This window comes from Asparagus officinalis, chromosome 10 (genome assembly GCF_001876935.1).
Source record: "Asparagus officinalis chromosome 10, Aspof.V1, whole genome shotgun sequence".
Taxonomy (NCBI): Eukaryota; Viridiplantae; Streptophyta; class Magnoliopsida; order Asparagales; family Asparagaceae; genus Asparagus; species Asparagus officinalis.
The window spans coordinates 2,332,877-2,347,714 of NC_033803.1; the positions used below are offsets into that span (position 1 = coordinate 2,332,877).

Genomic DNA, 14,838 nt, shown 5'->3' on the forward strand with positions numbered 1-14,838 from the left:
CCCCAGTGATGAGTGCTTGTTTCTTGCTTTCTCTTCTGTGTTCTGGCGTGAGGCTTGGAAGTACGGAGAGCGGGCGTTGAGATACTGTAATCATGATGTGGGCCATGCGATTGCTGCGGTGGCGATTGCTGCGGCGGCGCTGGGGTGGGATGTGAGATTGCTTGATGGGTTTGGGCATGATGAGCTGAATTCTCTTCTTGGTTTTGAGAAGTTGTATCCTCCGATGCCTAATCCATTGCCGGAGAGGCCCATCAGAGGGAAAATTCCTTGGGTTGAGGCTCAGCATCCTGATTGTCTTCTTGTACTGTTTCCTTTCGGGACAGAGATTAGTGTTGATTACTTGAAGATGAGAGATTTTGCTACAAAGTTTGGTTCTTTGAATTGGGCTGGGACGCCGAATGCTCTAAGCAAGGATCATGTTTGCTGGGATGTTATCTATAAGACTGCAGAGGCGATTAAGAAGCCCTTCACGGGCGATAAAGATGAGTTTTTTGTGAATGAATTTCGACCAAGTGGATTGATTTCAGAGGATTCATATGCAAACGTTACTGTGAGAGAGATTGTGAGGAAGAGGAGAAGCGCTGTGGATATGGATGGTGTTCATGTAATGGAGAGAGATACATTTTATCAGATTCTATTGCATTGTTTGCCTTCAGGAGATTTGGGTGGCGGAGGGAAGCAAGGGAAGCAGTGTGCATTGCCGTTTAGGGTTTTGACTTGGGATGCTGAGGTTCATGCTGCCTTGTTTGTTCATAAGGTGAAGGATTTGCCTGAGGGGTTGTATTTCTTGGTGAGAAACGAGGAGCATTTGGATAGGCTGAAGAAGGCGATGAGGCCGGTGTTTGAGTGGGTCAAGCCTGAGGGTTGCCCTGCTGGATTGACATTGTATAGGCTTGCGAGGGGTAATTGTGAGAGGCTTGCCAAGCAGCTCTCTTGCCATCAGGTTTGTATTCCCTTCAAATACATCTTTTTATTTATTGCGCAAAAAAAATAAAAAATGAGTGCAGCAGAAATGAGAGTGTTTTCAAAGAATAAGGGCACAAATGAGAGTGTAACAATAAACGGGTGGGTATACAATTATAAGGTATATTTTAGAATATTTTTATATTATATTATATTATACGAGATATGATAAAGAAAAGATGTTGGTGCATTCGTAGGAAGCAGAGGTTTGGCTCTTAATGTAGGATAAAATGAGACAGAATTGCTTGAGTTGGTTGGTTATGTGTAACGGACAGACCACCAAATGTATCAATTAGGAGAAATTATATTGATTATAATTTATGGAGAAATGAGGATGATGGTAGGACTAAGAGAACTTGGTTAGGCGCTATCGGAAAACTAGCGATAAGTCCATAAAAATCGTGATTTTAAGGAAAGACAATTTAATTGGAATTGAGTCAAAACAAACGAAAATAAACAAAAATCATGGGTTGTGTGACCCATAAAGGGGGTTTCCTTAGAAACCACCTTAAAAATAGGATAATTATATGGTAACCACTTTTTAATTTTAAATTATACATAAACCACCTTAAATATAGATTTTTTTCAATCACCTTCCCGTCAAATTTTCGCTAAGAAACAAAAAATGAACTTAAAAAACTCAAGTTCAAAGTACGCAAGTTATATCCTAACAAGACCTAAATACTAAAAAAATGAGTAATGTACCTGAATTTGAGTTTAAAGGGTAACTTTGGGTTTTTAGTGAAAATTTGACTGAGAGGTGGTTGATCAAAAGCCACTTCAAAAATGATTTATGTGTAAATTGAAAATGGAAGGTGGTTTTTGTATAATTATCATATTTTAAGGTGGGTTCTAGGAAACCCCAATAAAAATTGCAAATTTTTAAGTATGCCAAATAATTTCTATTAGGCCGAAACTAACAAAAATGGACATGGATTGTGGGTTATAGCTAATTAAATTGCCAATTTTGAAGTACGTTAAATAATTTCGATTAAGTGGAAACAAACAAAAATGGATAGATATTGTTGGTTATAGTCCACAAAAATCACAAATTTTGAAGAAATAAAACTTAATTATCATTGAGCCGAAGCAGACGAAAGTGGACAAAAATTACGTGTTATAGTTCATGAAGTTCGTGAATTTTGAAGCATGCCCAAAATTTTCCATTAGCGAAAGAAACAAAAATGGAGATAAATTGTGGGTTGTAGCTTATAAAAATTTTGAGTTTTGACGAAAGAAAACATAACTAACATTATTTTGAAACCAGATGAAAATTGACAAAATAGTGGGTTATTATTCATGAAAATCGCGATTTTTGAAGAAAGAAAATTGAATTGCCATTAAGTGAAAAACAACGGAAATGGACAAAAGTTTGGGTTAGCCCATCAAAATTGTAAATTGAATTATGCAAAATAAATTTCAATAGGTCGAAACAAACAAAAATGGATAGCAATCGTGGGTTATAGTCCCTAAAAATTGCAAATTGTGATGTACGCTGATAATTTCCATTAGGTCAAAACAAATGAAAATGGGCGAAAATCATGGATTATCGCCCATGAACATAGTGACTTTTGAAAAAAGAAAAGTTATTACCATTAGGTCAAAATGTATATAAATGAACAAAAATCATAGGTTATGACCCATAAAAACTATGAATTTTAAAGTATACCTACCTAATTAGTTCCTATTTGAATAAGAGGAAAATGAACAATGATCATATGGTATAGCCTTTGAAAATTGTGAATTTTGAAGTAAACCAAAAATTTTTCATCAAGTCGAAAGAGACAAAAGTAACTAGAAATCGTGGGTATAGCGCTTGAAAGTTACAGATTTTGAAGTACACCAAAACATTTTTCACTAGGTTAAAATAAATGAAAATGGATGAGAATCATGGGTTATAGACCATGAAACTTGTGAATTTTGAAGTATGTGAAATAATTTCCAAAATTAGTCAAAACAAACAAAAATTGGCAAAAATCAAGGGTTATAGCCCATATAAATCACAAGTTTTGAAGAAAGAAAACTTAATTATCATTGTTGAAACTGACGATAATGGACAAATCGTGGGTTATGACACTCGAAAAGAACTAATATTTGATTATGTATAATTAGTTGCTATTAGGTCGACACGAAAGAAAATGGGAAAAGTTTGTGGGATATAGCCAATGAAATTCACAAATTCTGAAGCACGTCAAAATAATTCTATTATATCGAAACAAACAAAAATTGATAGCAATCATGGGGCTATAGCCAATGAATATTGTGAGTTTTTAGTTTTGATAAAAGAAAACATAATTGCCATTGTGTTGAAACAAATGAGAATAGACAAATTGTGGGTTATGGTTCATGAAAATTGTGAAGTTTGAACTATGCATAATGACTTGCTGCTGAGTTAGAATCGACGAAAATGGACAAAAATCGTAGGTTGGACCATGAAAAATTTGAATTTCAAAGTACGCAATAAATTTCCATTAGGTTGAAATAGATGAGAATGAGGAGAAATCATGGGTTATCGCTCATGAAAATCACAAATTTTGATGATGAAATTTATAATTGATTTCGTGTCGAAGTGGACGGAAATTGACAAAATAGTGGGTTATACTCCATGAAAATTGTGAATTTTAAAGAACGGCAAATAATTCCATTAAGTCGTAATGAAATAAAATAGGCAGAAATTGTTGTTTATAGCCCATTAAGCTTGTGAAAACTGTGGGTTATAACATGTGAAAAACGCACATTTTGGACTATGCATAATTAGTATACTATGTCAAAATAGATGAGAATACACAAATATCGTGGGTTATAGCCTATGAAAATAGCAAACTTTGAAGTACGCCAAATAATCAAAATGAATGAAAATGGATAGAAATCATTGGTTATAACTTGTAAATTTTGGATTACGCTAAATAATTTTCATTATGTCGAAACAAATGAAAATGGGTAAAAATTGTGCCTTATTGCCTTGAAAATCATTGAGTTTCAAAGAAAGAAAACTTAATTATGATTGAGTTGAAACCTAGGTTACGCTGACTCTTTGTTTTAGGTACCGTATGCATGTCGGACACGGATTCACTGCGGACATGCCATGGATACATGTAGTTCAAAGGAAAACCCTATTTCCCCATTAGTTATAACCATAGACTAGTTTCTTTGGTATATCGAGCTCAAAACCGAAAGGTTTTGCAACCCGAAACTGAAAACCACTACTTAAATATTTAAAAATTAATCATCATAGCTCATGTGATCAAAACTAAACTTTTGTTCTTAAATCTTATTTTGGTTTAACTTGATTTTCAATTGTTATAAATAGCAAAAGAAACATACAAATGTTATAGATATTTTAATTCAATATTTGATCTAGTGTAAATATTATATATAGATACATATATGTATGTATATATGTACATTGTATCCATTTCCTATCTTTTACAAATTTGTCGTGTCCCGTTACCGCACCTGCACTCGTATCCATGCAACCTAAGTCGAATGTGACAAAAATGGGAAACTCATGGGTTATAATAAAAACTCATGGGTTTTTATTATAACCCATGAAAACCATGAGTTTTTATTATAACCCATGAAAACCATAAATTTTGAACTATACAATAGCTACTGGGTGGAAACAAATGAAAATGGAGAAAAATCATGGGTTAATAGTCCATGAAAATTGCGACTTTTGAAGTATGCAAAAATTTCTATTTGGTCGAAATAGAGTAAAATGGATAGAAATCATGTTATAGCCCATGAAAATAGCAAGTTTTGAAGAAAGAAAAATATCATTGGGTTGAAATGGACAAAAATAGAGAAATTCGTGTGTTATAACCCGTGAAAACTACGAATTTTGAACTACGCATAATTAGTTGTAGCGCATGTAATTGGGACTTTTGAAGTACGCCAAAAAAATTCTATAAATTGTGGGTTATGGCCTATAAGAATTGTGAGTTTTGACTAAAGATACCATTTGATTGAAGTAACGAAAAATTAACAAAAATAGTGGGTTATTATCCATGAAAATTTAGAAATTTAAAGGAATTTTTTTAATTGCCATCAAGTCGAAACTAAAGAAAATGGACAAACGCCATAGGTTATAATAGCCCATGTAAATTATAAATTTTGAAGTACACCAAATATTTGCTAATAGGTCCAAACAAACAAAAACACATAAATCATGGATTATCCATAAAAATTGTAGATTTTTAAGCAGACCTATACAATTTTCCATTAGGTCGAAATAAACGAAAATGGACAAATTGTGGATTACAGGGGCCATGAAACTTCTGAATTTTAAAGAGCCAAATAATTTCCATTTAGTTGAAACAAATTAAATCAGGGGTCATAACCTATAAAAATTATGAATTTTGAAGAAAGAAAAATATCATTGAGTTGAAAGTGACGTATATGGATAAAAATCATGGATTAACACATGAAAACAACAAAATTTTGACTACATATAACTAGTTGCTATTAGGTTAAAACAGAAGGAAATCAACAAAAATCGTGAGTTATAACCCATGAAAATTCTTAAGTACACCAATTTTTTTTTTGTGGTTGAAACAAATGAAAATTGAAAGAAACAATGGTTATATCTTACGAAGATTGTGAATTTTAAAGTACACAATAAATTTTCATTGAGTCGAAATAAATGAGAATGAACATAAATAATGAGTTATAGCCTATGAAAATTGTGAAATTTGACTTTGAAAAATTACGATTGATATGGGATCGAAATGTATGAAAATTGACAAAAATAGTGGGATTATCGTTCATGAAAATTTTCAATTTTGAAGTACGTCAAATCATTCTATTAAGTTGAAATGACGGAAAACGGACAAAAATCATTGTTTAGTCGTGAAATTTGTGAATTTTAGAGTACGCTAAATAATTTCAATTAGGTCAAAACAAACAAAAATGGATAGAGATCGTAGGTTATAAGTGTACTAAACACAAGGTATGAAGAAAGAAACTTTAATTATAATTGGGTTGAAATGTACAAAAGTGGATAAAAATTATGGGTTATAACCCATGAAAATCACAAATTTTAAATTACGTATAATTTGTTGCTATTATATCAAAATAGATGAAGATGGACAAAATTCGTGAGTTGTAGCCTATGAAAATTGTAAAGTTGAAGAACGCCAAATATTTTCCATTAGGACGAAATGAACAAAAATGGGTAGAGATCGTTGGTTATAGCACATAAGATTTGCAATTTTGAAGTATGCCAAATTGCTTCCGTTAGATTGAAAGAAATAAAAACGGACATAAATCGTGGGTTATAGCCCATCACAAGATTTGAAAAAGGAAACTTAATTATCATTGGGTTGAAACCAATGAAAATGGAATAAATCATGGGTTTTAACTTGAAAACTTCAAAGTTTGAACTACGCGTAATTTGTTGCTATTAGGTGGAAACAGACGAAAATAGAGAAAAACCATAGTTTATAGTCTAAGAAAATTGGGATTTTTGAAGTATGCAAAATTTCCATTTCGCTCGAAGCAAATGGAAATGTATAAAAATCCTAGGGTTACAGCTTATAAAATCACAAGTTTTGAAAAGAAACTTTATTATCTTTGGATCCAAATAGATAAAATGTATAAGATTATAGGTTACAACACTTGAAAATCTTGAATTATGAGCTATGCATAGTTAATTGTACGCATGAAAATTGGGACTTTTGAAGTACGCTAAAAAATTTTCATTTGGTTGAAACAGACAAAATTTGGCAAAAATCGTGGGTTATGGCTCATAAAATTGCTAATTTTGTAGTGTGCCAAAAAATTCCAAGCTGTTGAAATAAACGAAATTGAACAGAAATCATGAATTATAGCTCATGAAACTAATTTTGACGAAAGAAAATGTATTGTGATCAGGTCGAAACAGACGAAATATATAAAAAACGTGTATTATAGCTCATGAAAATTGCGAAGTTTGAAGTATGACAATTAATTTACATTATATCGAAACAAATAAAAATGAATAAAAATCGTGGGTTGTAACCCATTAAAATCTTGACTTTTGACGAAAGACGACATAATTGCTATTGGGTTGGAACGAATAAAAATTAAAAAAGTAGCAAGTTAAGGGCCAGTATGGTATTGCTGGAGCTTATAATAAGTTGCTTATATAAGTAGTTCATAAAAGCAACTTATATACGTTGCTGAAAGTTGTTTGGTAATTATATATAAGAAAATGCCTTCAAAAGAAGTTATGATGTTTGGCAAAACTATACTTAAAGGTCACTCTCAAAAGATACATGTCATATATGGTATATAAACTTAAAAAAAACAAAAGGTGTTTTTAAAAACATTCTAAGATTACTTCTAAGCACCTCTTTAAATGTAGGAGCAGCTTCATTAAGCGTGCAAAAAAGAATCTCACCAAACATCATTATTGATTGCTTCTCCAAAAGATAAGTAGAGATACCTCAAAAAAGCAATACCAAACTAGCCCTAAATTTGAAAACAACGTGAGTTTAAAAAAAAGGAAATTTAATTGCCACACAAAATGGGCAAAAATCATAGCTTACATAGCCTATGAAAATTACAAATATTAAAGATGCCAAATACTTTTAATTAAGTTGAAACAAGCAAAAATGGATAGCAATTGTAGATTATAACTCATAAAAATTGTGAATATTGATGAAAGAAAACATGATTAACATTAGGTTGAAATGGACAAAAATGAACAAAAAATAGGTTAGAACTCATGAAAACCGCAAATTATTAATTATATCAATTAGTATTGGGTCAAAACCGACGAAAATGAACAAAATTAGTGAGTTATAGTTCATGGCAATTGCGAATTTTGAAGTACAAAAATTTTTCGTTAGATTGAAACAAATGAAAATAAACATAAATTGTATGTTATAGGCCATGAAAATTGCGAGTTTTGATGAAACATGTTATTGGATTGAAACAGATGAAAATTGACAAAAATGTGGGTTTTTGTCCATGAAAATTGCGAAGTTTAAAAAAATTAATAATTGTCATCAGGTTGAAATAGACAAAAGTCGACATAAATCTTGCAAATTTTAAATTACGCCAAATATTTTCCAATAACAAAACAACGACAATGGATAGAAATTGTGGGTTATAGCCCATGAAAATTGCAGATTTTGAAGTATACCAAAACAATTATCATTAGGTTGAAATAAAAAATGGAAAGAAATTGTCGAATATTGAACATGAAACTTGTGAATTTTGAAGTATGCTAAATAATTTCCATTAGGTCGTAACAAACAAAACGGATAGAAATCATGGTTATAGCCCATAAAAATTGTGAGTTTTGAAGAAAGGAAATTGAATTGTTATAGGTTATTTGGTCGAAATAGAAGAAAATCGACAAAATTTGTAGGTTATAGTTCATGAAAAGTGTAAATTTCTTAAGTATGCCAAAGAGAATTTCATTCGCTCGAAACCACAGAAAGTTGATAGAAATCATGGGTTATAGCCCATGACTATCATGAGTATCGACAAAAGAAAATATAACTATTGTTGGGTTGAAACGGACGAAAATGGACAAGAACCATGGGTTATAGACCATGAAAACCAAAAAATTTGAACTACACATTATTAGTTGCTATTGGGTTGAAATGTATGTAAATTGTCAAAAATCGTTGGGTATATATCCCATGCAAATCACAAACTTTGATAAAGTTATAATTAATATTAGGTTGAATGGACGAAAATTGACCAAATAGTAGGTTAATAATTCATAAAAATTGTAAATTTTGAAGTACGCCAAATAATTCCATTATGTTGAAATGAAAGAAAATGGATATAAATCATTGTTTATCGTGCATGGAACTTGTGAATATTGAAGTACGCCTTGATTAGGCCGAAACCAACGAAAATATACAAAATCCGTAAGTTATAGCTTACGAAAATCACGAGTTTTGAAGAAAGAAAACTTAAATTATCAGTGGGGTCAAAATGGACAAAATTGGATAAAAATCATGGGTTATTACCCTTAAAAACTGTGAATTTTGACCTACGCATGATTAGTTGTTACTTGTTAAAATAGACAAAAATGAATAAAAAATTGTGAGTTATAGCCCATGAAAATTGCAAATTTTGTAGTACACCAAATATGTTTTATTAGGTTAAAGTATGCAAAATAATTTCCTTTAGTTCAAAACAAACAAAAATGGACAAATCATCACGGGTTATAACATATGAAAATTACAAGCTTTGAAGAAAGAAAACTTAATTATCATTAGGTGTAATTGACAAAAAATGAAAAAAATCATGGGTTATAACCCATGAAACCGCAAACTTTGAACTACACATAATTAGCTGTTATTGGGTGGAAACAGGCAAAGACGGAAAAATAATTATGAGTTATAGCTCATGAAAATTGTGATTTTTGAAGTACGCAAAAATTCCATTAGGTCGAAACAAACAATACTAGATAGAGATCGTGGGTTATGGCCAATGAAAATCATGAGTTTTGAGAGAATTTTATTATCATCGGATCAAAATGGACAAAAATGGATAAAAATCATTGTTTATAACCCATGAGAACCACGAATTTTATATTACGGATAATTAGTTGTAGCACATAAAATTAGCACTTTCAATGTACGCTAAGGAATTTTCATTAGCTTGAAACAGAAGAATTTGGACAAAATCGTGGGTTATAGTCCATGAAAATTGGGAATTTTAAAGTGCGCCAAGAAATTTCCATTAGGTCAAAAAAATTGAAATTAGATAGAAATCATGAGTTATAGCCTATGAAAATTGCTACTTTTGATAATAGAAAATGTAATTACGATTTGGTTGAAAATGACGAAATTGATTAAAAATCATGGGTTTTCCTGAAAAATTTGAAATTTGAAGTATGACAATTTACTTCCATAAGGTGGAACTAACCGAAATGAACAAAAATAGAAGGTTATAGTCGATGAAAGTTGAGTATATTGAAGTACATTTTTCTATTGGTTGAAACAAATGAAAATGGATATAAATTGTAGATTATAGCGCATGAAAATCATGAGATGAAAGATGCCATTGGATCGAAATGGACTAAAATTGATAAAAATTGTGGGTAATTGTCTATGAAAATTGCTGAGTTTAAAGGAAGAAAACTTAGTTGTTAGCTAGTTGAAACAAATGAAAAATGGACAAAAGCCATGAGTTATAGCCAATGAAAATTGTAAACTTTGAAGTATGTCAAATATTTTCCTGTAGGTTGAAATAAGCAAAAATGGACAGAAATTGTGGATTATAGCCTAAAAAATTGTGGATTTTGAAGTACATTAAAAATTCGTTATATTGAAATAAATAAAAATTGTTAGAAATCATAGGCTATAGGCCATGAAACTTCTGAATATTGAAGTGCACCAAATAATTTCCATTTGGTCGAAAGAAACAAACAAGGCCAGAAATCGTGGGTTTATAACCTGTGAGTTTTGAAGAAGAAAATTATCATGGGGTCGAAACGGATGAAAATGGACAAAAATTGAGGGTTATAAAGCATGAAAACAATGATCTTTTCACTACATATAATTATTAGCCATTGGGTCAAAATAGAAGAAAATCGACAACAATCATAAGTTATAATACATAAAAATTGCAAAATCTATGTGCGTCAAATTTTTTTTGTGAGGTTGAACAAATGAGAATGGATAGAAATCATAGGTTATATAGCCTATGAAAAATTGTAAATTTTGACGAAAGGAAATTAGAATTGATATTGGGTTGAAACAGACGAAAACTGGCAAAAGTAGTGGGTTATAATCCATGAAAATTGTAAAATTTTAAGTATGCCAAATCCTTTAAGTTGAAACAAAAGAAAATAGAAAGAAAATGTTGTTTATGGCCTATAAAATCTTGTGAATTTTGAAGTATGCGAAATCATTTGAATCAATTTTAAATAAACAAAAATGGACAGAAATCGTAGGTCATAGCTCATGAAAATAGCAAGTTTTGATCAAAGAAAACTTAATCATCATTGGGTCAAAATCAACAAAAAATGTATAAAATTATCAGTTGTAACCCATGAATGACTCAAATTTTGAACTATGCAGAATTAGTTGCTACTATGTTGAAACAGAAAAAAATAAATTAAAATCGTAGGTTATAGCCCATAAAAATTATAAATTTTGAATTACGTTGATTATTTTCCATTCGATCAAAATGAACGAAAATGGGCAGTAATTGTTGGTTATAGACCATGAAACTTGTGAATTTAGAAATAAGCCAAATAATTTCAATAAGGTCAAAACAAAGGTTAATGGACAAAAATCATGAGATAGCCTATAGAAAACTCGTGAGTTTAGAAAAAAAAACTTAATTATCATTGGGTCAAAACTAACAAAAAGGGAAAAAATCATTGATTATAAGCCGTAAAAACTACAAATTTTGAACTACGCATTATCGCTATTATAAATAGCGGTGAATAGCGCCGTAATAGCGGCGCTAATAGTGTTAGCGGTCCCTTCCCGCTGCGCTATCGTCCAATAGCGGTGATATATTACAGAATATGTGCTTTTTACTAGCAAAAATGGCTAATAACGTGCCACAACGATGAATTCGTGTTTTGACGGCTATTTAAAAGCACGTTTGAGATTGATTTTTTTAAAATTAAACCCGACTTGCAACCACTACATCCCACCGTCTCCTGTGATTTTCGACGTACTCCCGCCGCCTCCCACAGCCTACGACACCTCTCTAAGCATTTTGTCACCTCCTCTAGCCGTGAGCTCTCCTACTGCAGTCTTCTCACTGCTCAGCTCATCTTCTCGAAGACAATGACTCTGACTCCTCCAATCGTCTTCGATATTATGTGACAGTTACATTCTATTCTATATTTAGAATCTCTTTAAATCATTAAATATGCACTTTTAAATTTTTCTTTAATTTTTTTAATATTTATTATATATCTAAATTGGACCGCCATTTGACTTTGTCTTTTACCGCTATTTTGCCGCCATAGCCCCAAATAACCTTAGCGATACCTCATTGCTATGCGATGCTATCCGCTATCAATAACGTTGCGCGTTATTAGTTGCTACTGGGTGGAAACAGACACAGATGGAGAAAAATCATAGGTTATCGCGTATGAAAATTATGACTTTTGAAGTATGCGAAGATTTCCATTAGGTCGAAACAAACTAAGATGGATAATACTCATTTGTTATTGCCCATGAAAATTGCGAGTTTTGAAGAAAGAAAACTAAATTATTATTTGGTCGAAGTGGACAAAACTGGATAAATCGTTGGTTAACCCATAAAAATCACGAATTTTGAACTATACATAATTAGTTGCCGCGCATGAAAATTAGGACTTAGAAACTACGCCAAATAATTCACATTATGTTGGAACAACCACATTAGATAAAAAATCATGGGTTATAGCCCATGAAAATCACGAAGTTCGAAGTATGTCATTTAATTTCCATAAGGTCGAAATAAATGAAATAGATAAAAATCATTGGTTATAGCATATGAAAAATTCAAAATTTGAAGAACGAAAACATAATTATAATTGGGTCAAAATGAAGGAAATTTGACAAAATTAGCGGGTGAAGTCAATAAAAATTTTGAATTTAATACAAGAAAATTTATTTGTCAAACAAAAAAACTTAAATGGACAAAAGATATGGATTACAACCCTTGAAATTTGGTAATTTTGAACTACATATAATATGTTGCTATTGGGTCAAAACAGACAAAAAAGTGGTGTGGTTAAATCCATGAAAATTGAGAATTTTAAACTATGTCATAAATATTCTATTAGGTTGAATCGAACGAAAATGAACAAAAATTGTGGGTTAGCCCATGAAAATTTTGATAGTTTTGACGAAAGTTGTTGTTGGGTGGAAAATGATGAAAATTGAAAAAATAATGGGTTATTGTCCATGAAAATTGTGAATTTTAAAGTAAGAAAAATTAATTGTCATTAGGTCGAAATAGCCGAAAATGGGCAATAACTGTGAGTTACAGTCCATGGGCAATAACTGTGAGTTATAGTCCATGAAAATGACAAAATTTGAAGTATGCCAAATATTTTCCAATAGGTTGAAACGAATGAAAATGGACAAAATCATGGATTATAGTGCATGAAAATTGCAAATTTTGAAGTACATTGATAATTTTCATTAGTTGAAACAAATAAAAAGGGTCAAAAATCATGGTTTATAGCCCATGAAAATCACAATTTCTGAGGAAAAAAACTTAATTATCATTGGGTTAAAACAGAGAAAAGTGGACAAAAATCGTGTGGTATATAACCCATTAAAATTGCAAATTTCGACGCAACACCAAAAAATTTCCATCAGATTGAAACGAATGAAAATAGACAGAAATCGTGGATTGTTGCCCATGAAAATTGTGGGTTTTGAAGTACACCGAAATAATTTCCATTAAGTCGAAATAAACAAGAATGGACAGAAATCATGAGTTAAAACTTTTGAATTTTGAAGTATGCCAAATAATTTCTATTATGTTAAAACAAACAAAAAATGGACACAGAAATCATTGTTTTTCTTTTGTTTCAAAATTCAGGATATTGCCTCTGATGGGTGTTTTAGTTTGGGAATGGTAGCTCGATTTGAGCCCGTTTTAAGAGAAAAGGGTGCCTGGATGTATCCTCGTCTCTTTTGGGAAACTGGTGTTCTTGGTCAAGTGCTATACCTTGAAGCTCATGCAGTTGGCATTTCAGCTACTGGAATTGGTTGTTATTTCGACGATGACGGTATGTTTCATTTCATATAAGTTAATAATTTTGGTTCAATAGTTGATATTATGTGCTTTTAACTGGATTTTACTTCAAATGCGTGTTCCTTCTTGATGCAGTGCACGAGGTGCTTGGATTGAAAGGTTCAGAGTTTCAGAGTTTGTATCATTTTACTATTGGGAGTCCAGTGCTTGACAACAGAATTATGAGTCTCCCTGCATATCCAGGTCCAAGGATTGATGCATAATTCTTGTATTTTCAGCTATGAAGAACAAATAAAATAATACCACACTTCCAAGTTCTAGCCACTGCATTTACCCTCCCCTCCTCTGTTTACCGTGTACATGTTTACATGTTTCTCTTCTGTAAATTCAGATATATGGAAAAAGAAATAGCTCCAACATTCCTTTGCTCTGCATTGGAGAGTAATAATTAGTTTACTTGTCTGTAAATGATAAAGCGTTTGTTTATTTGGGATTTTTGGAACATCTTGAGCATTGCATTCTGTTTATTTACACGTACTACTTATGCGCCTTGTACTTTTGTTGCGGCGAACTAATATGTTGGATTAATATTGGTCTCCTTCATCTTGGTTAATTGTTTGTGTTTCTCTGAGCAGTAAAATGTATGTTAGGATGGTTCGAATATTGGTGGGAGGAGGAGAAGTACATGTAGGCGTCAAAAAATGCTAATAGATATCCCAAACATAGAGAAGATAACTCAAAAAAATCACAAGAAAGGATTTCATATTGTTTTTGGAAAAATCAAAACAAGTATGAACTGTCTCGCCAGCGAGACAGGCTTTGCTGTCTCGCCAGCGAGACAGTATTTGCTGTCTCGCCGACGTTACAGCGAGAAACTGCCATTTTCCGAGACAGCATTTACTGTCTCGCTGAGCGAGACAGCAAATTTACTGTCTCGCGGGTCGAGACAGCAAACGCTGTCTCGCCCAGCGAGACAGTAAACACTGTCTCGCCGTACTGACTTCTTCGATTGTTAAGTTTTTGCAGTTACTGACCCTTGAGGCTATAAATACCCCCCTAGGGTCACTTCTGACGAGGATCGAGCATTTGTTAGAGCATTCCAGAGCAGAGAGAGCAGAGATTTGAGTTCTTTTCTTGCAACGCCTTGAAATTAAGCTTTGACTTGATTTTAAGAAGAACGACTATCTTACTTCGATAAGATATCGTTTCAAT

General features: G+C 32.1%; 1 protein-coding gene across 1 annotated transcript in view; it reads left to right on the forward strand.

Annotated features, from left to right (window-relative positions):
* Positions 1–14,128, forward strand: part of LOC109826140 — a 14,868-nt gene extending 740 nt beyond the window's left edge. The window contains 3 exon segments of the mRNA XM_020393120.1: positions 1–943; positions 13,471–13,660; positions 13,762–14,128. The exon segment at positions 1–943 is cut by the window's left edge and continues 13 nt beyond it. Of these exon segments, the coding sequence (XP_020248709.1) occupies positions 1–943; positions 13,471–13,660; positions 13,762–13,889 (1,261 nt within the window). The 3' untranslated portion in view covers positions 13,890–14,128.